The following is a 25,135-nucleotide window of genomic DNA, read 5'->3' as shown; positions in this document are numbered from 1 at the left end:
ATTTGAATTGCTGCTACCACCGGTTGATGAAAGACTCACCTTGAAAAATATCCTGTATAATTCAAAGATGAACACAATTCCTACAACCCGAGTGTGAACGAGAAAACAATATGCATTTTCTCAGCTCACAATTATAACAAAACTTGTGTTAATACTAAGAGATTGATAATTAAGTCCTTTGAATCGATAGAAGTGTTAACTATTTATTGCTGATAGGAGCAAGAAGAAAAAAGGGTCAACTTTAAAATTTGTTCAAGCTTTAGTTTCGAAAGAAGTTTTCAATTATTCATTTCAATAAACACTCTCTTGTATTTATTGAAAAGCATTTTAGTTGCATATAATTGTAAAATCTCTTGCATAACCCGTTATACGCTAGCAATGTGAAAAATATCATTCTGAGCCATTCCTAAGCCTGCTAACACAGAGATGTCCATCATCCTTTCCAGTGAAGAGAGCCGAACCATCCTGGTAAGATTCAACCATCCATAATTTTCCTTACATACCTCTTCAAATTATAATTTTTTTTACAAAATTCTCCATTTGTTCAATATCTCGAAAAATTATTATTTCAGTCCACTGATTTTCCAATTTTTCATTTTAATTCATCATACTATACATTAGTTCAACTTATCAAAGTGTCCCATAAGTTTATTATTTATCAATCCCAATCGGAATGTTCAATTGTCTTTGTTTTTCAGTTTATTCAAAATGACCTGTTGAGTTTTGAATTTAATTTCGAATACTTTAGTCTTAAAATACCACCCATATCTACTACCTATCAGGTCTATCCGATATTTTCATGTTTCTGTATTAAATATCTTTCTCTGAAAAAAATTTCAACCGATGAAATGATGATCCTATCCGTTCCTATTTTGGATTATAAGCTTTCCAAGAACCTTAGGTCTAACCGAAGTATATAATTTCCTCAGCTTTTTTGCCCAGATATGTTTCTTGTGATAGTTATCTAGTACACTGGACAAAAAGAAATGAGACTCTATTTTTCAAAATTTTTTTTCCCTATCAAATGGGCGTGTAAGTGTATACACTATGATCAAAAGTACCGAGGAAATCAAAATAGACTTTATCTCCTTGAAAGTAACATCAATCTGAAATGACACACTTATGCCAACAATTGATCCATACACTTCTTAAGACCTCCGAAGGAAAGGCCTTTAGTTCCTTTGTATTTTGTATGATGGCCTCCAACATCTGAAAAAGTCCTAAACCCAGAATTACATTAGGCCTTTTTCGTGCCTATTTAAAAAGGTCCATGCTTGTAATACGCATGTCTTCAGGCCTTTTCTACGTTTGAATCAAGCACGGAATTCAACTTTTCCCCTGAAATGTCAAAAAGCAGGTCGACCAACACAATTTGTTTATGTTTAACATGACATTACAACTAACATTAGGATGGATAGGGACTATAAGAGATCATTTTTCTAATTTCACTTCATGTTTTCCGACTTGTATTAATGCAGAAAATGTTATATAAATGTCTCAAATATTTACGTAGAAAACATGAATATAACTTCAAAATTAATTTCAAGGTTTACAGTCCTCGAAGTAAGCCTTGAAATGGCCTGAAAAGACTCAGTGTATATAATATAAAAAAGAGTTCATACTTATCTATAATGAGCCCTAAAATAAGCACCAAAGAAGTATAGTGTAGAAATTAATAAGACTCAAAATTAAAATGTAAAAGGCCTAGTGTAAAACCGAAACCATTAACACTAGTTTATTTGAATTAAAATGTTTTTCTGGTAGGTACTTTTTGATCATAGCTTGCATAACACAAGTATTTTTAATACAACAGTCTGGTTACTTTTATTCCATTAGTATTTACTCAGTTGCTGATGAGTTTTATACTGGCAAATCATCAGCCAATTCTGCTGATTGCACTGAAATCTCGTAGTCATGATTCGGTCTTCTCAGAAATCACTGTATGTCTGTTTTTCAACAGGATATCCATGGAGACAGCCGGTTTGCCACTTCCAGGATATCATTACATTGCACCGAACCATATCGTCAAAGCTCCGATACATTAACTGGACTGGTTCTGGCATCCAGCAACTTGGATGCCATTAACATATCCCCAATTACAATGATGGCATCAAAGATGCCAGAGTAAAAGAATTTATACGTGTGAGAGATTCTTACAAATTTTGACAATACGATTGTCATTGATTATTATGATGGTTATTTAAACTTAAAAGATTGGTAACGGGGAACAAGCCAAAGATTTGTTATTTTTAATTTTTTATATATCATATTTATATGGATATATTTAGATACAATCACAGGTAAGTGTGTTGCGTTTTTCGAATATAATCGTATTGCAACAGGTTAAAAAAGACATTAGTTTTAGGATATTGTTGCAGTATCGTTATATGCATTGTTTTTATTATTATTGTTTTATTAGACATTGGAATTGTACATAGTATTAAGAATAGGAAGCTTTTTGATTTATTGTCCCCACTTATCGATTCAATCATAATATCAAATTCAGTTCACATCTTTTTCGTGTAATAGTAACAATAGTTAATTTTTTAAAATACTTGCATCATAATACTTTATCATATGCAATAAAAAGTGTGCTAAATCTCCAGATCAAAATACAGCTGTCTTTTAAAGGTAGCAAAAACGTTATTTTGAATATGTTTCTTGAAGTTATGATGCAGGTATAATAAAAATAGCGTATGAGACACGTGTATGCTTTCAAAGCACCTTGCGCGTGCTTATACAGCTTAATCATAATATATTAATGAAGCATTCCATCGTACAAAATCTTCAAAATGATATTTTTTAACTTTCGCTATTTTGTTTAGTCAATGGGATGAATTATTTAAGTTTTAAACTTGATGGAAAGTAGGTATTCGGAATGGATTTTCCATTCGAATAAAAGATGGAAAACTGATCAATGACCGTTTCAAAGTACATTAGAAAGTGCCTTTTCTAAATTTTATGGAGTTTCAGTTGTACTCTTGAACAAAAACTGGGCAATAAGTTGAAAAGCAATTTCTCATTCGTATTAAGCATGTAGCCTCGTTGAATAGTGTCATATTTTTTTTAACGACGAAGAAAAATTGTTAACCAGTCTTTTTGTCTGGTTGGTAATGATAACAGTGGTCGAAAACCATTGTTCAAGCGAATCAGGCTGTGGGTGTCCCATTGAAAGTTTTCATTCAACTTCCATACCATTGATTAATATGTGCCAAAATTCACCAGCCCAAAACCAATCAACCGGATTGCCTATTCGATCTTTCTTTAGCGATCCCTCCCACACAGCGTTCCAAGTGGCAAGTGAGAAAAAAAATTATAACCTAATTTAAAAACCAAAAATTAAACCAAAGATTTAATGACGAGAAGGGTCAACTGAGCATATTCTGTTATTCACAAGCTCAAATTATGCTCAATATAGAGGCCAATAAAGGAGATAAGCAATAAATATATGAATAACCGGATATGCTCTGTTCTTATTTTTTAAATTTTATTGCTGAAAATTATTATATCTATTTATTATTAGGAAAAAATTGACGTGAAGTATTAGATTCTGAGTAAATTGATTTATTTTTATATAGACAGTGTAGGCCATGTTATGGCTCTTAACTCTTAAAATATAGGGAGGTCCTTTTGGAGGTACAAACTTAAATGGCAGATTCCTCGAAACATTTTAAGAAGAAAAAAGTCCTATAAGCATTGGTCCGCAAAGGCGTTTTGTTTTCGATATACAGGCTGTTAAAGTTTGCCTTTTTTTCAAGTTTTTTTTTCTCATAGCACCTTTCCTTCACAAGATATTTAACTTAAAAATTTTTGATCATGTGTGTTATATTAAATTTTAATGCAAATCTACAGGGTTATATTTTTTCTGGAATTGTGTTCGCTTCTTTCCTCCAGAACTTTTTTTGTGTGGATTACTGGTAGTTAAGAAACATGAAAAAAGATACTTTGGTCTATAACAACACTTCTGGTTGCTTGTAGTTTTAACGTATCTGCTACCGATTTCGAGAAAAAAAAACAAACCATTCTCTAGAAATCCTTAGGAAAAACCTAATTATTTTAAAGGACTAGTTAGTAAGCTGTGATGAATAAATTAATTATAAGTTTTGGTACTTATTTACCTTATCTGTAGCGAAGATTAATAAAGTTTCGATAAACTGGTATCTCGAAAACAAAGTGTTTGCAGACGATCTTTATAGATTTTTTTTCTTAAAATTATGCAAGGAATTTGTACAATCAATTTAGGAACATCCTGTATATGTTGTAATGAAAAAATCATGTAACAAAACTATAATTTCCTATTATTTCGATGAACAGTTAAAAGTCTCATTGATGTGAAAAAAATATTACATTAGATTTATGTGGATAATATACCTAGTCCCTCAGTAATTATAAGATATTGTCAGGCTCAGGGCCGTATCTAGGGCGTGGCAAAGGTGACACTTGCCACGGGCGCCCAAAAATATCAGAAGAAAAAAATATTGGAGCAGCAGGCGAAATAATTCGAAAGATCACAACTCGGTTTTCATGTATACATCTCGCAATGAGCGATGCCGAGGAATCTAGAAACATTTAAAATATTGTTATCCTTCCCTAGAACTTGCGTACTAAGCCTAAAATAATCACAAGATCAGCAAAACGAAAATATGCAATATCTCAGGTAATTTACATTATTTTCCTGAATTTCTAGTCTCTTTCACTTTTGTCACTTGGAACAGCGTTCTACAAAATTTTATCTTTATGATGTTGACGCGAATGAAATCTCAGAATTGTATTATCGAACAAAAGATGTTCGTTTGTTATAATTAGATAGTTACTGTGATCACTAGAATTGAAACTGCACCTAAGAAAGTATTAAACAGTTAAATTCATCAAATTGTTAAAGCAACTCCTGGAACTGATACCTAAACAACCCTGTAAGCAATTAGCAGGCCCTCAAGTTAAAGTTAAAAAGAAAACAGTTCAACGGAACTGATTATAAAAAAAGTTAGTTTCAAATTGAAACATTTATCCAGTACGATGTATATCTTCAAGTAAAGGCATCCAGATATTTGAACAAGGGCCAAGTTAAGGTATATCAGATTTATCAATATATCACAGTAATTTTTGAAAGTTTCTAAGTGGATTGTTTTTAATGGAAACAGTGATGCTGCTGATTGAACCAAGGCACAAAGCAAAAGCAGTTTCGATTTATACAGAAGTAAAGACGTGTGATCTATCGTTTTTTGTAGCAATATTATAGTTCTTTGAGACACAAAGGAATTGAGAAATTAGTTGTATGTGTAGATCACGAAACGCTTGATTTAAGCAAAGAGATAGTCTTTTATAGTTTAAGTGTTGCTTTTATTAGATTTTGCTTCGAGTCTTGGTTTTTGTGTCGAAAATATGGAAATTAGTGATATGATCTAGTCTTTTTCCAACTTATTTATGTAGTACTCGTTAATATTTGTTGAAAATTAACAATTGACTATAATAGGGACAATCTATTGTTATCCCTCTCGATGTTACTTGATGTTCTTTGATAAAAATTATAAAATTTTCATATTTATGTGCCAAATTTTCGGAGATATCCATAGATTATACAGAGGGTCGTATAATTTTGAAAATAATTGCTCTTTCGAATAGAATCTAGTGTTTAATGATAGTTATCGTACGTTCAACTGCAATTGGTTATTGCTTCTATAAAAGAGAGTAGCAGCACTTACAGAGTGGGATATTAAATTGTTGAATTTACTTTATTGCTTAGTGGTTATAGTATAGTGGGGCCTTAATGTCGGCTAGCGAATAGTTGTCGTGTTGTGAAGGCTTTAATTATTGACTACCTACTTCTTGAAGTATATTTTCTACTCCGATCTAACAGACGCTTAACATGAAGTTTATTTATTATTATATTATTACCATTCTTACATTTTTATGACAAAATGTTACTATACCTATCATTTTTTTCAAGCATAAGAATTTTTGAGATAAATTAGTCATGGAAATAACATTTTCCCAGTATCGAATTGACAAAAATTAAATTTTGTTGAATGAAGAGAAAGTATGAAGGCATATTCATTAAAAATCAATATTCGTTAAAATAAACTCATAAAATGAAGATTCAAGTGCTATAAATTGAGAGAAAATCAAAGATAATAGAGACAATTCCTGTGAAGACTAATTTGAAGTATTTTTGTTTTAGATGGGAAAGGGTACCTGAATGTTTCTAAAAGAAAATTAATTTCCAATACGAATGATGCAATTTGAAATTGTCATAAATGACAATAGTGTATATTAGTTATTGATATTTTATGTCTGATTATCTTGTCCGAAAAAATTTTGAAACAACCGATGAATGATCTGCTAAGGATCTGAATGAATGGAAATGCTCTTAAGTCAATTTGATACTGAGAAAAACCCAATGCGGGAAAGTTTTTTGTCAATGTCATTTTATCAATATCTACACTCAGACATTGAAGTGAGCTTCCCCGCATTTGAGATGCAAATATAACTTTTCCTGTAATAAAATATAAAAAAAAACAGCAGGATACAAATAAAACCAACAATAAGCTAGCCGTATTATCAGCCCTCAAAAAGGAACAAAATTACAATCAAATAAAGTGAAATGAAACTATATATAATTTATAGCCTTTAAAGAAACAGGGTCATAAAAATAATTAGAAGATTGTGAAATTAGATAGAAATAATATTGTGGAATCATATTCAGTATCAGAATCCGACAGTATTTTTTGCGATATAACATTTCTAAGTAGTTACTATCTAAGACTTTTTTGCAAAACTTAACTCTGCCAGCACGGGACTATGAAAATATATCCCTAAAACTATTACGGCACCTTTTAATAAAGAAATGGGCAACATTTTTTAATGTTTTAGGCCTTAGGGGGTTGCTGTATTTGTTCACGTTTTTATTGCAACAAATATTGAATTGTCATATCGGAATATGTCTTATATTCATATCTAGGAGAAAGAGATTCGAATATTTTGAGACTTATCTAGCCTTAAAGCATCATGGCCAATATAGTGAGAAGCAATAGATGTTAATTCGCTTATATCGTATTTCTCGATATTGTTATTCGTTTGAGTGCCAAATATTGCAGATTTTCTGTATTGAAAATACTTGAGAATATTTAAAAGACTGTGTTAAATGTATTCACGTTTCCTAGTTCGATATTTTTCTCCTAGAGTATTCTTGTCTTTGATATAGATTTATTGTAAGCTGCTTACTTATCTGTTTAAAACAATAGTGCCATGAAAAAAAATGAAATATAGAAATTAATTATTCTCTATCTACATGTAAGGCAAGTTATACTGCTTTTTGCTCATACACAACACGACTATGTATTTGTTGTATTTAGGGTAGTTGCAAGCTGTTACTCTAATTATATGGTACGATTTTTTTTAGTATCGTCATATCACGTCTACATATCGTAAAATTCGTTTTATTTAATAATGATTTGCTCAATATAGTATCTTGTTTTAGTGAAATTGAGTAACAGCGTTGAAATTATTTTGATATCTATCATTGAAACTTGTCTGTTGATATTATAGTTTTGACGTTCAATGTTTAGGGCCAAATAAATTCAATTGTTAAAATCTACAGAATGAGTTTAATATGTAACCTCAACGGTCTTATTGAAGAACAATAACTGGAATAATGATCCAATCATTATACTGCATCTTTTACGATATATACCACTACAATTATAAAGAGCATCTTACAAAAAATTATTATTTAATTTATTTCAATATAAGTTACTTTACTCCTTTTGAAATTTCGCATTTTTGAAAGAATGTTGCACACAATTCAAGAATAACTAGAAAAACATATCAGAATGGAGTCAAATTGAAAAATAGTGGAAAATTCCTTACTGAATATATTGGATCTGTGATTCATCAATTGGCATTTTGAATAATAATTTTTAGAATTATCGATATTCATATTATTATTCCAGTTAACTATTCAGATCAGAAATAAGCTTAAAAAGAATGGGGACCAAACCGTTAATCCATGATTATAACACAAATAATTCAGATCTTGAGCAAATATAACTATTATAGAAATTATAACTGAAAAATTCAATTCGATTTACTTTTCCCTTTTAATAAAGTTATAACATTGGCTCTAAACTTAATTGTATGTAATAAGTGGTGAATTATTTAAATTGTGCTGAATTAAATATTCAATGATGCACTTAAGAAGTTTTTCCATATTGCAAGATGTTTAGAATATACGTAACTAGAAGATTAAGCTGTTTTATGTTTTGTTTTTATTGATTATTGAAGTGTGATTATTGACGAAATAAAATCTTATTTAAAATTGAATGATTGTATCTTTTCATCCTTATATCATGGTTTATTATCATTTTCAACAGTAAAATTCTCGAATCACTAGAAAAAGAATTCTCCATGGCCTACCACCCTTACAATTTAAATAATTTATTCTCTCATTAGATATGCAACAATTTTGGTTATTAAATGGGAAAAAAGGTTGTTGACAGTGTTCTGTCAATCACCTTTTCATCCTTTATCCTAACGAAAAACATATCAAAGCTCAGACTGTATAAATAGTATATTGTCAAGTTGACCCCTAAGATCACTGTTTCCTATTTGTCTTATGCATAATTTTATGAGTTTTGGTTAAAGTTATAAAACAATCACCGTTGCATTTCGAATGCATAGTCGTGGTTGTGAAACCAGGGTGTGTTTCTCTTGGATAATATTAATATAAGGTGAGCCATGAAAAAATTTGTAAAATTTTTTGGTCAGGCAATAATATGATTGGATTATTTTGGGTTGCAGTTAATATGTTTAAATACGTATTATTTTAATCGAAAGAACTGAATCAAACTAGGATTATCATTTGCGTAGATAAAGAATTTTAATAATTTAATATAGATCAAATTCCTGAAACATGATAAAAGTAATAGGTAACACAAAAAGCATCTTCAATGAGTCCTGTAACTAATGTGGATTTTTACTCTATATTACTTTGTCGTTGATGATAGTTTTATAGTGTGTAGACTAAACCTGGAATTCTATTGAATATTGATAAAAGAAAACGTAAAACTCTCATTCAAGAAAAAGAACAAAATTTAGAATGTATTAAGAAAATGAAAAAAATACTGCGAAATTTGCACTATACAGTTTGTTTTTTCTTCTTTCAACGATAAATATCTCTAGTCGTGGAAAAATTTTGCAATAATTTAATATCAATATAAAAAATTCAATGAATAAGTAACCTGAGATTATGTTCTACACATAGGTATTGAAAGTTAAATTATTGTAGAAAACTCAAAATATCTCACTTTTAGCATCCAGGAAGAAACTGAATGCAGATTCAAAATTCTTTTCGATATTACCTACATTTTGACCACGAAGAACAATTATATTCTAAAAAAAATTCGGAAAATCTCAGTTTTGGACTGTGCTGTATAGAGAAGATAAATCTTTCACTTTCAAGGTGTGTTTTGCAGAAATTGATTGAGTCGTGAGCATAGATTAATGAAGTGTGCAACTTGAAAAATATTTCATATCAAATTTTGAAGGTGATCCGATTACCTATATGAAAATGCTCATTTTTACCTGGTTAAATTCTATGGTGACATCTAGAAAGAGTAGCCTCAACCAAGTTTTGGTAGGGGCTTCCATTTTACAGGATTCTATACGTGAATGGCCGCAGAAATAATTAGTTCATTAATATTTGTATAGATGACGAAAAAGCCAATTCCATTAAATTTCGTTTTTTTTTAGAAAAATCGATATTTTTGATGTACTACCAGTTATGTATCAAGTCTGACTGCATACGCCTATTCGAATTGATCATTTATTTCTTTTAGACCAAGAAGATTAAGATTCATCGATGCAAATAATCTCCAACTAAATCCCCTGTGATTGTTTCCACAATTCGAAATATCTCAGTTTTCGGACCTTCTAGGAAAGTACTCATTGCAAATAGGTATTCATTATTAACAATTCTTCATAACATCCAATTTCGAAGCCGATTATAAAGAAAAGTTCTTTTTATCGAAAAAATATCCAAGTTTATAGTTCTGGTTTTTCCGAAAAAATCAACTGATCGAATTTCAACATATTTTAATGTTTTTGAGGGGCGTCGAGGTCGTAGATACCGAAAAGGGCATCGACTTCTAACCGAAAAATTTATCTTCACATTCAAAGCATTATTTTTCTACAAAATTTGCGATATATCTCACTCATTAGGTGTGTTAAGAAGAAATTGATTTCACGTGAGTATTCAGACTGAAAAAATCTTCATGATACCAAATTTTGAAGGTGATCCGATGCAATTTTTTCATGAATCCCAAGATTTCTCTGTTCAGAATTGCTTCAAGTAGATAGTGATTGTGGATGGAGCATGGAGATACTTCCTCCTTTTAACGAATTTTCCAGTTGATTTGTGCGAAAATAGTTGGCAAGAACGATATAATTTTACATCATAGACCTATAATAAGAAAATGCAATTTGAAAAATTCCACTAAGAGAGTTTATGACCGGATCTGTTTCAAAATTTAATGTAAAAAGGAGATCTCTCTGGAACTAAATGAAATGTTTGAATTGAATAGGAAAATTTTTCGAATAGCGAGAGAGAGAAACTAAATTTATTGATCATGTCAAATGGCTATCGACCGCAGTCTTCCAGCCAATTTTTCGAATATTTTTTCGCGAAATGAATTTTTATTCAGATCGACTTCAAAATTTGATATAGGAAGAATTTTGTATGCTGAATTCCTATTCGTAATCAGTTCCTCCCTAGAATACCCCAAATTTGAGTTATTTCGAGTTTTGTAAGAGAATTTAAAGTGGGTTTGGCCTGCCCTCTGGTGGCATAAATCTGAAACTTGTGAATGGGAAAAAAAATGCCCCCCAACAGTTGTATGAAAACTGTGATTTTATAGTGTAGAAAAATTTTTCTGGAAAGAATGGATGCCTAATTCGGATTCTACGACCCCGAAACCCTCTAAAACCATCATAAAATGTTTGAATTCCATCGGTCGATTTTTTCGGAAAAACCAAGACTATAGTCTTGGTTTTTCCGAGGATATTTTTTCACCAAAAAAAGTTTTTGGTTCAGATCGACTCTAAAATTTGATATTTCGAAGAATTTTTTCTGCTGAATCCGTTTTTGCAATCAGTTCCTCTCTAGGAGTCACCAAAATTGAGTTATTCCGAATTTTCTGGAAAAATTTAAAAGGAGTATGGTCTGCCCTCTGGTGGCATAAATATGAGGCTTGTTAAATGAGTATGCTGCCCCACAACTGAGACTTTCCAGTTGTGTAAAAACTGTGCTTTTAAGGTGTAGAAAAAATTTCCTGTTAAGAATCAATGACAAATTTGCAATCTACAACCTTGAAACCCTCTATCATACTATAACCTTGGATAGTTTTTTCGCCGAAAAAAGATTTTGATTCAGATCAACTTCAAGATTTGATATCAAGAAAAATTTTTCACACTGAATTTCCATTTGTAATCAGTTCATCCATAAAATTCCCCAAAACTGAGTTGATTGGAGTTTTGTGGGAGGGATTTTTTCAAGTGGGTTTGGTCTTCTCTCCGATGGCCAAAATTTGTGGATTGTAAACTGGGCAAGCATAGATTTACATGTCCAAAATTGCGACATTCCTTTGAATGAATTTCAACAAATTTTTTTTTTTTGATGAATAATGGTTCATAAATGTTGTCGGATCATCTTCAAAATTTGAGATCTTGAAGAATTTTCCATGCTGAACACTAACCCGCAATCAGTTTTTTGAACATAGTTCAAAACTGAAATATTCCCAATTTCACAAGAAAATTATGATTTTATTATGTAGAAACACTTCTCTGCTAAGAATCCATACCTACTTCGGAATCTACGATCTGAAAACCCCTCAAATAACGCGGAAAACATGTTTCTGGCCTAATACAGAACTAGTAACAATCGAATTATGTCAGTTTTTCCTAAAAAAATCAAAAATTTGAATCAGTTAGCAATTTGGCTATACCTAAGCCATCTACCCCCATTTTACTGAACTAATTTTTCCGGCGGCCAAATACGTATAGATTCCTGTGATACTTTCCCCCTCACCAATAAAGGGTTCGAGCTACTCTTCCTAGATGACACCAGTGAGTTATAGAAGAAAATGCAATTTGAAAAATTCCACTAAGAGAGTTTATGACCGGATCTGTTCCAAAATTTAATATAAAGAGGAGATCTCTCTGGAACTATTATATAATGAACTGTTTGAATTGAATAGGAAAATTTTTCGAATAGCGAGAGAGAGAAACTAAATTTATTGATCATGTTAATCAAATGGCTATCGACCGCAGTCTTCCAGCCAATTTTTCGAATATTTTTTCGCAAGAATAAATTTTTTATTCAGATCGACTTCAAAATTTGATGTTATGAAGAATTTTGTATGCTGAATTCCTATTCGCAATCAGTTCCTCCCTAGAATGCCCCAAAATTGAGTTATTTCGAGTTTTGTAAGAGAATTTAAAGTGGGTTTGGCCTGCCCTCTGGTGGCATAAATCTAAAACTTGTGAATGGGAAAAAAATGCCCCCCAACAGTTGTATGAAAACTGTGCTTTTATGGTGTAGAAAAATTTTTCTGGTAAGAATGGATGCCTAATTCGGATTCTACGACCCCGAAACCCTCTAAAACCATCATAAAATGTTTGAATTCGATCGGTCGATTTTTTCGGAAAAACCAAGACCTTGGATATTTTTTCGCCAAAAAAAGTTTTTGGTTCAGATCGACTCTAAAATTTGATATTTCGAAGAATTTTTTCTGCTAAATCCGTTTTTGCAATCAGTTCCTCTCTAGGAGCCACCAAAATTGAGTTATTCCGAATTTTGTGAGAAAATTTGGAGGGAGTATGGTCTGCCCTCTGGTGGCATAAATATGAGGCTTGTAAAATGAGTATGCCTGCCCCACAACTGAGACTTTCCAGTTGTGTTAAAACTCTGCTTTTAAGGTGTAGAAAAAATCATAATTTTTTTTATATTGATATTTATTATATGTTTTTTTATATGTTGTTGCATATTTGATGATAGAAGGTAATAACTTTTTTTGTAAACCTATAGTATTTGTAACGTATTCATTTGGACGCATATTTTAATAGTTTTTCCAAATATTTTACAGCCACAATGAAGGTAAACGAATTTGAAGTTGTTATTTCTGGAGTTGGTGGTCTCTTCCCCAAAGCAAACAACATCGAAGAGCTGAAACAACGCCTCTTGGACAATGAGGTTCTTTTGGAACATCGTTGGAAGTATGGTAAGGCAAACACAAGAACAAGATTTTTCTGATCACAAGTTCTTCTGAATATAGACATTCAGAGAAGTCAATTGGGTAGATATAAAATCACTCATCAGTAGTTATTTGGTTGAGAGGTACTAGTAAATAACCTAACATATTTTTATTGAGTTCTTTCTGGGATGACAGTGTGAGGAAACGTCTGAGGAGGTGAAGTATATGTTCTTACTGAGATGTAGTTACTTTTTGTATCATTATTAAAGTTTAAAGGAACTTATCCAACTCTGAAAAATTCACCAAAAGTTTTCTCCCTTCAGTTTCCACCATATCTCGAAACTCTTTATTATAGCTGCAATTTTCTGGAAAGTTATTGGTTGTTTTTCATTAAAAATGTAATTTATCTTATATTTACCTATCGTTGACATCTCAAGTACTTCCAATTAAGATGTCTAAAAACATGGTGAATGCACTCGTCAAATTTTGAATGCAATGACATTCGACCAAATTGAAAATATTAGTTTTAGTTCGTGGCGGCGCCGCAATGTCATACTTGTCATTTCCGTTGATTTTGATTGGATACATTAATTAAAACCCGATACTGACCAATCAAAAGCGACGTGTAGCCTAGTATGATCGTGCAAAGTCGTGAAACAAAACACGAAACGTTTATTGGAATGAATTCAAATATTTGTAATAGAGAGAGTTTATTGGTATTTCAATTACAAGAATTAATTCCATAGATCATAACTATAATGAAAGATATACATATAGGTATATAATGGCACAAACCTCGTAAATAATAAATAACAAGAATCTTAATTTGTTGATAGCGCTACCTACAGTTGACATAACGAAGCTTATCTAATATTCTCAAAATTGGCAAAACAAAAGCTAATCAGTTCATACACCTGAATTTTAGACATCTTACTTCCAATCAAATACGAATGCTGCAAATCAAAAACCCACTTCGACTACCCAAGCACAATTTTCTATGGACCGATCAGTTTCATAAAGATTTTTTTAGGTGAACGTGGCTGCACCAACGTCATAGGAAAAATAGACGTGGAAACCTTCGACAACGCCTTCTTCGGTATACATCGTCAGCAATGTACCTACATGGACCCCATGCAACGTTTGGTTCTCGAAAGAACCTTCGAAGCCCTATTGGATGCTGGTAAGCTACTCACTTCCAAATTCCGACCCATATTTGAACCAGGCTGTTATCTCATAATAATCTTCTAACAGGTGTGAATCCTGCCGATATCAGAGGCCGCAGGATTGGATGTTTCATGGGTTCGAGTGTTGGAGAAAATGACAACTTGTTCTTGGAGTCTGTGGTCAGCGGTTTTGGTGTCACTGGTCACTCGAGAGCTATGATGCCCAACAGAGTTTCTTATTGGTTGAATTTGAAGGGTAAGTACTGTTGTCGAATACTGTTGTCTTAGTGAAACGCATTTTATTTGTAGCGGGTGTTTTATTTCGAGGTATATAACTTTAAGTTGGAATTACTGTTCAAGATGGCGACCGATTTAACAGCTGTCATGTGATTTATTCTCAGTTTGGTTCGGCAATTCATCATGAATAGACTCACGCCTGAACAACGCTTGCAAATAGTGCAATTTCATTTCGAAAATAATGGTTCTGTGCGGAATACGTATCGCGCACTACGTCCATTTTATTTTGTTTAGCGATGAAGCGCACTTCTGGTTGAATGGCTACGTCAATAAACAAAACTGCCGCATTTCGAGTGAAGCTAATCCTCAAGTGTATGTCGAAACACCGTTACATCCAGAAAAACTGACTGTTTGGTGCGTTTTATGGTCTGGAGGAATCATTGGTCCGTACTTCTTCAAAAACGATGATGGCCAGAACGTTACAGTCAATGGTGATCGGTAAAGAGCCATGATTAGGAACTTTTTCATTCCTGAATTGAACAACCATGATGTCCAGGAGCTGTGGTTCCAACAAGACGGCGCAACATGTCAGACAGCTCGTGCAATAATCGATATATTGAAAGACACATTTGGTGACCGCTTACTTTCACGTTTTGGACCTGTGAATTGGCCTCCAAGATCTTGGGATTTAACACCGCTAGACTACTTTCTATGGGGCTATGTAAAGTCATTGGTCTATGCGGATAAGCCACAAACCTTTGACCATTTGGAAGACAATATTCGCCGTGTTATTGCCTATATACGGCCACAAATGTTGGAAAAAGTAATCGAAAATTGGACGTCCAGATTGGACTACATCCGAGCCAGCCGTGGCGGTCATATGCCAGAAATCATATTTAAAATGTAATGCCACAAGATTATCTTGTGGATAAATAAAATTCATGTCAGTCGAATAATCCATCGTTGTTTTATTGCAATTTAAAGTTCTATAGCTCTAAAAAAAACACCCTTCAAATGAATTTGCCTTTTTTTTTAGGACCAAGTGTGGCCTACGACAGCAATTGGGTCAGTGGAATCGAAATTCTTCGTATTGCCTTCGATGCTATCAAGAGTGGACAATGTGAAGCTGCCATCGTTGGTACTGCTAATCTTGCTCTGAACTCAGAGTTTCAGTTCTTGTACAGTGACATGGGAATTTTATCTCCTGATGGAAGCAACAAGTCTTACGACGCTGAAGGTATTTTTTCTCTAAATCTGTCACATAATAATTATAATTTGACAATTATCTTATCTTATCTTCATTACTGCACTAGTGTGGTAAAGGTATCCAATAAATTCAAACTCATAGAGGTGCTGTTGGAGATTACAAATGTAAGAGTTTCAGTGTTACAGAAATTGCCACCATAAAATTTGAAGAATTCTTGACCAAATAAAAGCCAGTGTAGCTTCTTAAGTATTCAAGTTATATATTTATATTCATTCTCTATTGATAAAAACTGCAAAGGTTGAATTATTTCAGCAACCGGTTACGCAAGAAGTGATGGTGTAGTAGTCTTATTCGTCCAGAGGGCTGAAGAAGCCAGAAGATCCTACGCCAACATCGTCCATGTTGCTACACGTTTCGATGGACATCGTGAAGGTAAACTCACGGACATAGATGTGGACAACCTCACCGAGTTCCTTGGTGAATTTTATGAAACCGCTAAAGTAGATCCCAGAGACGTCGAGTTTGTGGAAGCCTATGGTGCTGCTATAAAGGTACTTGAACGTTTTCAGTATTCGTACAAGTCTTACGTTGTATCTTCCTACAGGAGACTGATAAAAAGGAGATAGAAGCTTTGGAAAGGATCTTCTGCAAGGACCGCAAAACCCCTCTGTTGATAGGCAGCGTCAAACCCAATGCAGGACACAGTGAAGCCACTTCGGCCATGTTTAGTATTGTTAAATCCTTGATAGCTATTGAAAATGATACTATACCAGCTACACTCCAATACACCAAACCTAACCCTGAAATTCCTGCTTTGGTTAATGGTACCATTCAGGTCGTCAGTGAGAACAGGAAGTTCAATCCAAAATACGTTGCTGTTAACGCTTTGGGTTTAGATTCTTACTATGCACATATTTTGCTCAAGGCTAATCCCAAGAAGCTGCCAGCTAAGATCAATGATTTGCCTAGACTTCTTTTGGCTTCAACAAGAACTGAAGAGGGTATCAAAGCTATTCTCGAAGTTGTAAGTTTTTGGATTTCACAAAATATTGTTTTATCTACATGATATTTTACGTATTGGATTTTTGGTTGACATTTTTGTTTCAGTTCAAAACGCGTGAGGACATAAACGATGAGTATGTGTCCCTTGTTCAAGGAGTATATTCGAAACCTATCCTTGGACATCTTCATCGTGGTTATTCTCTACAAGGTGCTGAAGATGTTAAATGTGAATCTGAAGTGAGTATAAATTGAAGTAAGCTAAAGAGGATAAGGTCGTTGTGAATATATATCAATAGTTTGTAACTTAATAATAATGATGATACCTCGATTAAAAACGAACCATTCTCCAGACTCACTTGGGTAACAAACGCCAAATATGGTTTATTTACTCTGGTATGGGCAGTCAATGGGCCGGTATGGCTAGCGACTTGATGAAAATACCAGTGTTCAATGATGCAATCCAGAAATGCCAACAAGTCCTGTTAAAGAAGGGAGTAGATCTCATTTCTATCATAACCAATCCTGACAAGAGCGTTTACGATAATATTTTGAACTCCTTCGTTGGTATTGCAGCAATTCAGGTAAATTTGAGAGTTTTGCTTCGATATCTTTTTACTAAATGGTCATCTCATTTTAGATTGGTTTGACCGACGTCCTACATTCCATTGGTATCACACCAGATGGAATCATGGGTCATTCAGTTGGTGAATTAGGATGTGCTTATGCTGATGGATGCGTCTCAGCTGAGCAGATGATTATGTGTGCTTATTCCAGAGGAAAAGCTTCCTTGGAAGCTGAGTTGATTCCAGGAATGATGGCTGCAATAGGTAACTGTCAAACTTGTAAAATTAAACAGTTTCAGATATTTCAATTACGAGCGAGTTGTAAAATTCTCGGCTTACAGGTTTGGGATACAACCAAATCAAGGACAGATGCCCTGAAAGCATCGAGGTAGCTTGCCACAACGGTCCAGACAGTTCAACCATATCTGGACCAACCAAAGACATGGAAGTCTTCGTCAAACAACTACAAGACGATGGAATCTTCGCCAGATTGGTCAACGTTTCCAACATAGCTTACCACAGTAGATATATCAAACCAGCAGCTCCACTTTTACTGAACTACCTCAACGAGGTGATCCCAACACCTGTGGCAAGGTCTCCTAAGTGGGTCAGTACTTCGAATTTGGAGGAGAACTGGGGAACGGACTTGGCCAAGCATTCTTCAGCTGAGTATCACACCAATAACTTGCTCAGTTCTGTGTTGTTTGAGGAAGGTTTACATCACATTCCCAAGGATTCTGTACTCATCGAAATAGCTCCACATGGTCTCCTTCAGGCTATCCTTAAGAGATCCTTGAAACCTGGGTGTACCAATGTTCCTCTCACTCAACGTGGCAGCAAGAGTGGTGTTGAGTTCTTATTCAACAGTCTTGGAAAGTAAGATTCACTTTCTTCTTAGTTGTCTCAATTTTATAGTATTGGCGTTTATAATTATGATGAAATTTTCTTTAAGGTTGTACTTGGCTGGTTTAGATTTGAACATTCAAAACTTATATCCCAAAATTGAGTTCCCGGTTAGTCGTGGTACTCCTAGTTTGTCCAATCTGGCACATTGGGAACACAGTGAAACATGGAGAACTGGTCTGGAAGACAAGATCAATTCTATGTTGTACGGTGTGAGAAATATAGATGTTTCTTTGAACACTGAAGAGTTCAGAGAGTTCGTTGGTCATCAGCTAGATGATGAGGTTATCTTACCTTCAAGTGCTTACTTGGTGAGTCGAAGAGTTGATCTTAAGTTTGTAGGTTTTAACATAAATTTTATTTTTAGAATATAGTAGCTCAGATCATCTCTAGTATCAGCAGTGGACACCAAGAGGTGGTTTTTGAAAATCTTCACTTCAGAAGCTGTTTGAATATTCCTAAAATGGGTAAATGGTTGATCATATTAGATAACTTTAAAATTAGCTTTAGTGTGGGATGAATTTGAATGATCTCCCGAATGAAACTTCTTCGTAGCATACTAAAAGATAATATTGACTTATTATTTTATCATAGGTGCTGTTGCAATGCATGCTATGATCCAAAAGGGTAGTGGTTCTTTCGAAGTTTTGGCAGATGGAGAAATTGTAGTGACCGGAAAGATGACTTTCCCCCTATCCACAGACAAGTTCATTCAAGAAGATACCGAATTACAGATAAATGAGGAATATGTTCAATTATCTGGCAATGACGTCTATAATGAATTCCAACATCGTGGCTACAAATATTCTGGACCTTTCAAGACCATCAAGAACTTGATGATCACAGAAGAAGGTGAGTAGATTCGAAATTCTTCTTGACATTTTGTTCACATTCCTTTCTGCACTTATAGGTTCAATCGGTACTCTTCAATGGAATAACAATTGGCCAATGTTCTTAGAAGGCATCTTCCAACAATACCTCTTGCAAGCAGGAGAACGCAACCAAGATATCCAGGTGCCAAGGGTCATTCAGAAGATTGCACTTTCACAAGGAGATCTTCCTTCAGAGAAGTGTGGTATGTAAAATCATTTCTAGCTGAATGAACCCATGTAATAAGTCATTTCTTTCTAGATTTGACTGTTCACTACAATTACTCAACACAAATTTTGGCCACCAAGGGTATCCAAGTCGTAGGAATTGAATCAACTTCCATCCCAAGAAGACAAAGAGAAATTTCCTATGAATCCATTGAATTCTTCCCTCTCAACAATACGAGCACAGTAAATATTTTTTTCATTCAAACTTGATATTAATAATACAGCGATATCTTTCCAGGGAATGCAAGACATCTTACACGCATCCCTATACCTGGCTATTGAAAGCTTCTCAGGTTCTGAAGGCGTAGCTACAGTGATGGTCACCGAAATCGAGACTGAAAAATCACTGAACGAACCGCTTAAAGACGTTTTAGCACACTTCAAGAAGTTCAACGTAAGAAGAATCAAAACCATCAAAACAATTACTTAACTAAGTTTCAATTTGCAGCCCAACGTTGCTAAGGCATCCAATCTGAAAGATGTGATGATACAACAAGCATATCCCTCCCTTTACATTTACAATGACTACATTAACGATGAGTTGGCTAGGATAACTGCTGCCAGCAATGGTTTCCTTTTGGTGAAAACAAACAAAGATATTTTGTCCAACAACCAATTGATACAGATAGCCCAATGGAACGTTGGTGGTGTCAGCTATTCCCTTCTGAAGAAGGTACCACTGAAAGAACCAACTATTATCTTAGTTAAAGGGGAAACACTCAGCACCAAGGATTTCTCTAGAGGATCTGTGACTTGGGTGAATGAGCTCACTGCTGCAGCAAGCTCGAACCCTGATGGTGTTCTTCTGGTATCAACAGTTATGCCTGTTGAAGGTCTTGTCAATTTCGCTCAAGAGCTCAGATCTGTGCCAAATTTGAATAAGGTCTTCTGTTTCTTCAACTTCGACAAGAGATCCAGTGAGATAAACGTGAAGGATACTTTGTACCAAAATATTTACAGGTACAGCATTGGTTTATCCGTTCTCAAAGACGGAGTTTTTGGCACCTACCTGCCAATTCCAATCATCTACAAGGGCAATATCCAGCAGAATCTTTCTTTGGCCTCTAACGTTATCAACAACAAGACTATTCAATACTTGAGTGTGAATCCAGTGGATGAAACTATTGATCCACCTATGTACAAGCCTGTAAAACTTGGTAATATCGATTACTCTGCAGTAACAAGTTCTGGCAAAAGGGTTATGGGTCTGGCCAAGATAGACGAAGATACTTTCAAGCTTCTGCCTGATCCCATCTTCTGCTGGGAACTACCTGAGGAGTGGACTATCCAAGATGGTGCAACAGTGCCTAACGCATTCGCTTGTGTAAGTATTCTTTGGTGTGGCCTAGGTTCACAGGTTTTTCTAATATATTGGTTAATTTACAGGCCTACTATGCACTGAAATATAAGGGAGATCTTGTAGCCGGAAACACTGTTCTGATCCATGGAGGTTGCACGAGTATAGGAATGGCTGCTATATGTATTGCCTCTACTTATGGTTGTCACATCTACACCACAGTGGCAGACAATTTGCAAAGGGCTTTCTTGAAGAAACACTTTGTATTTGTAAGTGCTACTTTAATATTATAGTTATATAGGATGTCTCAAAATTGGTGGCTAGAATTGACTTACCTTTTTAATGAAGAAATATTAAGTGATTGATTTTGGTTCCTTTTTTCAGTTGAAAGACCGCAACATCTTAAGCAGCACTGACTCAACCTTCGAACCAGCTCTTCTAACTGCAACCGGAGGATCTGGTGCTGATGTAGTTATGAACTGCCTTTCAGGACCTCTACTCCAAGCCTCAATGGGATGTTTGGCAAGCTACGGAAGGTTCATCCAGTATGGTAAATACGACGTCGACGAAAATAACTCTATAGGAATGTTTGTGTTCTTGAGAAACGTATCTTTCTACGTTGTGGACTTCAACGATCTACTCAACGAGGAAGATAGTGTTAAGAATGAGATTAAAGACTGGCTCCAGGAAGGTTTGAAAGAGTTGGCTGTCAGACCTCTGCATAGGAAGGTGGTTGAACACCAAGACGTCAAGTTGATCCTGAAGTAAGTTTTGTTTTTTGTTTGATGAGTAGTTTTTTGGCATTTTTCGAATGGATTTTTACTTGAAATACCCATGAACCAAGTGTTATAGACATAAGATTTGAATCTGTTAATTTTTTAGTAATTTGAGAAACAACGGAAACATAGGAAAGACTGTCATCAAGATAAACAATACCCTGGAGATGAACAAATTTAACGTGAAGAAATCCAATCAGTTCATATGTGATGGAAAGAGCTCCTATTTAATTTATGGTAAGGTCCAATTTATTTTCTTCGCATGCCAGAATCTAACATCTTCCATTTCAGGAGGAAGTGCTGAAGCATGGACCGATCTAGCTGAATGGCTTATCCTTAGAGGTGCAAGAAGGATTGTTGTCGCTTCTGATTCGAAACCTCAGCAAGTGCACATCAACAGACGTTTGTCGCTGCTGCTCTCCTACTTTGGTGCTGAGATTATTCTGTCTCAAACTAAATCCCATGTGAGAGAAGGTGCAGCTGAACTACTTTCAGAAGTTTATTGTCTAGGTGAGTTTTGGTGACGAAATGTTTGAGAAATATGTAGTCAAAAACAACAATATGTAATCATGAATCTTTTTTTTAGGATCTATCCACATGGTATTCTTGCTTCCAAGCAAAACCAATCTTTCGAAGACACATGACAACAGGACTGTGCAGTATATAGACCACTCCTTACGCACTACAGCGCCCAAAGCTCTGTTTATAAACTTCATAAGTAGTGGTGCAGGTTTAGCTCAAGCTAGAGCAGATGCTGGATTTAACACCTTCAACATTCAGTACGACAAAGGGTTAGACTTCAGCTCTGCACTCCTCAGCTTGGACGATATTCTGTCCTTCAGGGTTAAGAACATCATTATAAAAGACGATAAATTGGAAGATTTCAATCAAGAAACAGCTGCTGTTCTATTCAAGAGTAAGAATTAACTAGAAGAATCGGAATTTTGGTTGTTATCATGTTATTGTTTCAGAGCTTGACTACATCCTGCCAGCTTCTATAGAAGAACTGACCGAACAATATGTTAAAGCTCCCAAGAAACCTGACTTCATTCAACTACCAACTCTAGGACCAAGGAAGATAAGGGAGCTAGCTCCAATGTTTGTCATTCCAGGACTAACGGATATTTCAAGAATAAAGGACCTTGCCTTGGAGCTCTTATACCCCACATATTGCGCAGTGTATTCTCAACAAAACCAAAGCATTACCCAACTAGCCAACGATTTTGTGGTACGCATGAAGGCGATATGGCCTAAGGGTCCATACACCTTGGTTGGAGTATCTTGGGGTGGAGCACTTACAATGGAGATCGCCAGGATATTGGATCAGCAGAAAGCCAGCATCCACGTCTACCTCATAGATGGTGCACCAAAAACCTTACAGATGGCTCTCATGAACTTGGGAGAGACCGCAAGCAATGTTGAACTGAATTTGATCACTAGGTACTTCAAAATCAACGAAGCATCTGTAAGTAACGTTAACATCTTTGAAAATTCGCTTGGCAAATTTTAGTATTTGTGTTTTTCTCTTTTAGCTCATCGAAAAGTTGAGTAACAAAGCAGATTGGGATTCTCGAGTAGCGTTAGCCTTGCAAGAGTATACTGGAACCTTACACGACAAAGCGGCTGCCAAGAAAGCTCTAACAAACCTGAGAGACAAATTGAGGGATATTATTTCATACAGAAAACCTGAGGAGAGGTTATCTGGAGAAATATACTTGTTAAGACCTTCTGGTTGCAGCAAACATGATGGTTGCGATCTTTTAGAGGTAAATAACCTCGTTGAAAATAGTTATGGATAGAAGTATTGAGATTTTGTTTGTTTTCAGGCATCCAAACGTACCCTTGCTGTTCACATAATAGAGGGAGATCACACAAGCATCGTTAAGAGTCCAGAAACTGCGTTATTGATAAATCAAACTTTCTCATTAATTTGAAGATGTTATTCACGAAGAAATAAATGATTTTTCAGAATATTGTTTTTCTTTTTGATTTCTCTTCTGATTTTTAATGATTTCAATCTTGGAAATGACGAGAAAACTCAAATTTTATGCAAATATTCATTGTCTTTCACAGGGTGTCACCTCAGTAGGTGATACGAATTGAATAGAGGATAGTAATAATTAAAATAAGAACTAATTCTCTGCAAATAATATGGCTTTAAACTCTCTTCACTTTCGAGGGTGTTGAAATTTAAACAAAAATACTTTGATGGAAATTTGTTTTCAAAATACTGAAGATGTCTATCATTTTGATAGTTATTCAACACACTCCAAATCAAATGTTTCATATAGGAAATTAATAGAGCATCATCTTGTATTGGGAAGATTGATGCAGAATCTTTTTGATATATGGTTGAAAAGTGAAAATCCTGTGGCGTGGCCTAATGAAGATTTCGTGGCATTTTCCTTCATAAGGTATTGATCGCAGAAAATTCTCGGAGAAACTTCTCCCTTCATCTAAAACGGTGTAGTTCTTGAGGCAATAGTAGAAATGGAAAATTCCTCTTTGATGGTTCTTGCATATAGGTACATATACATTCATTCCATTGGATTTCTACACTTTGCATAATATTGACTTCGGAATCGCTATTTGCAATTCTTATTCGGAATAGATAGAGCCAGTTGAGATATTTGGTTGCAGGGTTGGCCTTGACGAAATTCGTACTCAATAATAGAAGGAAATGAAGGTATTCACTATGGGTGTTTGCACAATATAATTTTTTTTAATTTCCATTTGAGAATTTTCATTTTTACGTATTTTTATTTTGGTGTTAGAATTTCCAATTTGTAGACTTATTTAGCATAACTTATAGAAAGTGTTACACTTGGTTGTGCTTAGTCAAAAAATTTTTTTCGGTTGAACTATCAGAAAAAGGATGGAGAAATATTGAATTCTCAAAAAGGTAACCCTTGTTGATTAATGTAACTAATCGAGTAATTTACTTTCAAAAATTTCATAGAATTTCAATTTCGTAAAAATTAATTCTCTGAGTGTAATAAAAGTAATGAAATTTTCATGGTATGTTCACAGTAATATAGGGTGTTTTTTTTTTGAGGTATATAACTTTAAATTGGCATTACTGCTCAAGACGACAACCGATTAAACAGCTGTCAAGTGATTTATTCTCAGTTTGGTTTGGAAATTCATCATGAATAGACTCACGCCTGAACAACGCTTGCAAATAGTGCAATTTTATTTCGAAAATAATGGTTCTGTGCGGAATACGTATCGCGCACTACGTCCATTTTACTTCTGGTTGAATGGCCAAGTCAACAAACAAAACTGCCGCATTTGGAGTGAAGCTAATCCTCAAATGTATGTAGAAACACCGTTACATCCAGAAAAACTGACTGTTTGGTGCGCTTTATGGGCTGGTGGAATCATTGGCCCGTACTTCTTCAAAAACGATGATGGCCAGAACGTTACAGTCAATGGTGATCGGTATAGAGCCATGATTACTAACTTTTTCATTCCTTAATTGAACAACCATGATGTCCAGGAGCTGTGGTTCCAACAAGACGGCGCAACATGTCACATAGCTCGTGCCATAATCGATTTATTGAAAGACACGTTTGGTGACCGCCTAATTTCACGTTTTGAACCTATGAATTGGCCCCCAAGATCTGGTGATTTAACACCGTTAGAC

General features: G+C 34.6%; 2 protein-coding genes across 5 annotated transcripts in view; both read left to right on the top strand.

The window, feature by feature from the left end:
• Positions 1-8,319, top strand: part of LOC123671604 (poly(rC)-binding protein 3) — a 154,309-nt gene extending 145,990 nt beyond the window's left edge. For all 3 annotated transcript variants that reach the window (XM_045605569.1, XM_045605570.1, XM_045605568.1), the window contains one exon: positions 1,961-8,319. In XM_045605569.1, coding sequence (XP_045461525.1) covers positions 1,961-2,045 — 85 coding nt within the window. In that variant the 3' untranslated portion in view covers positions 2,046-8,319. The remainder of the gene's footprint in view (positions 1-1,960) is intronic.
• Positions 8,320-8,573: 254 nt separating this feature from the next.
• LOC123671603 (fatty acid synthase-like) lies at positions 8,574-23,460 on the top strand. Of its 2 annotated transcripts, none has more exons than XM_045605561.1 (26): positions 8,574-8,726; positions 13,137-13,271; positions 14,275-14,424; positions 14,496-14,663; positions 15,681-15,881; positions 16,164-16,402; positions 16,456-16,875; positions 16,959-17,090; positions 17,204-17,434; positions 17,491-17,680; positions 17,758-18,292; positions 18,369-18,630; positions 18,687-18,786; positions 18,914-19,171; positions 19,230-19,394; positions 19,451-19,599; positions 19,655-19,810; positions 19,865-20,740; positions 20,803-20,982; positions 21,098-21,477; positions 21,596-21,726; positions 21,781-21,999; positions 22,076-22,405; positions 22,461-22,954; positions 23,022-23,255; positions 23,316-23,460. In XM_045605561.1, exons 2-26 carry the CDS (start codon positions 13,142-13,144, stop codon positions 23,421-23,423), a joined length of 6,438 nt encoding a protein of 2,145 aa, XP_045461517.1. In that variant the 5' UTR covers positions 8,574-8,726; positions 13,137-13,141; the 3' UTR covers positions 23,424-23,460. The 2 variants fall into 2 exon arrangements, with proteins under 2 accessions (XP_045461517.1, XP_045461516.1); XM_045605560.1 differs by lacking the exon at positions 8,574-8,726 and adding an exon at positions 13,027-13,051.
• The last annotated feature ends 1,675 nt before the right edge of the window (positions 23,461-25,135 follow it).

Source organism: Harmonia axyridis, chromosome 1 (genome assembly GCF_914767665.1).
Source record: "Harmonia axyridis chromosome 1, icHarAxyr1.1, whole genome shotgun sequence".
Taxonomy (NCBI): Eukaryota; Metazoa; Arthropoda; class Insecta; order Coleoptera; family Coccinellidae; genus Harmonia; species Harmonia axyridis.
The sequence above is the reverse complement of the archived record's forward strand: the minus strand, read 5'-3'. Positions and strand labels throughout refer to the sequence as shown.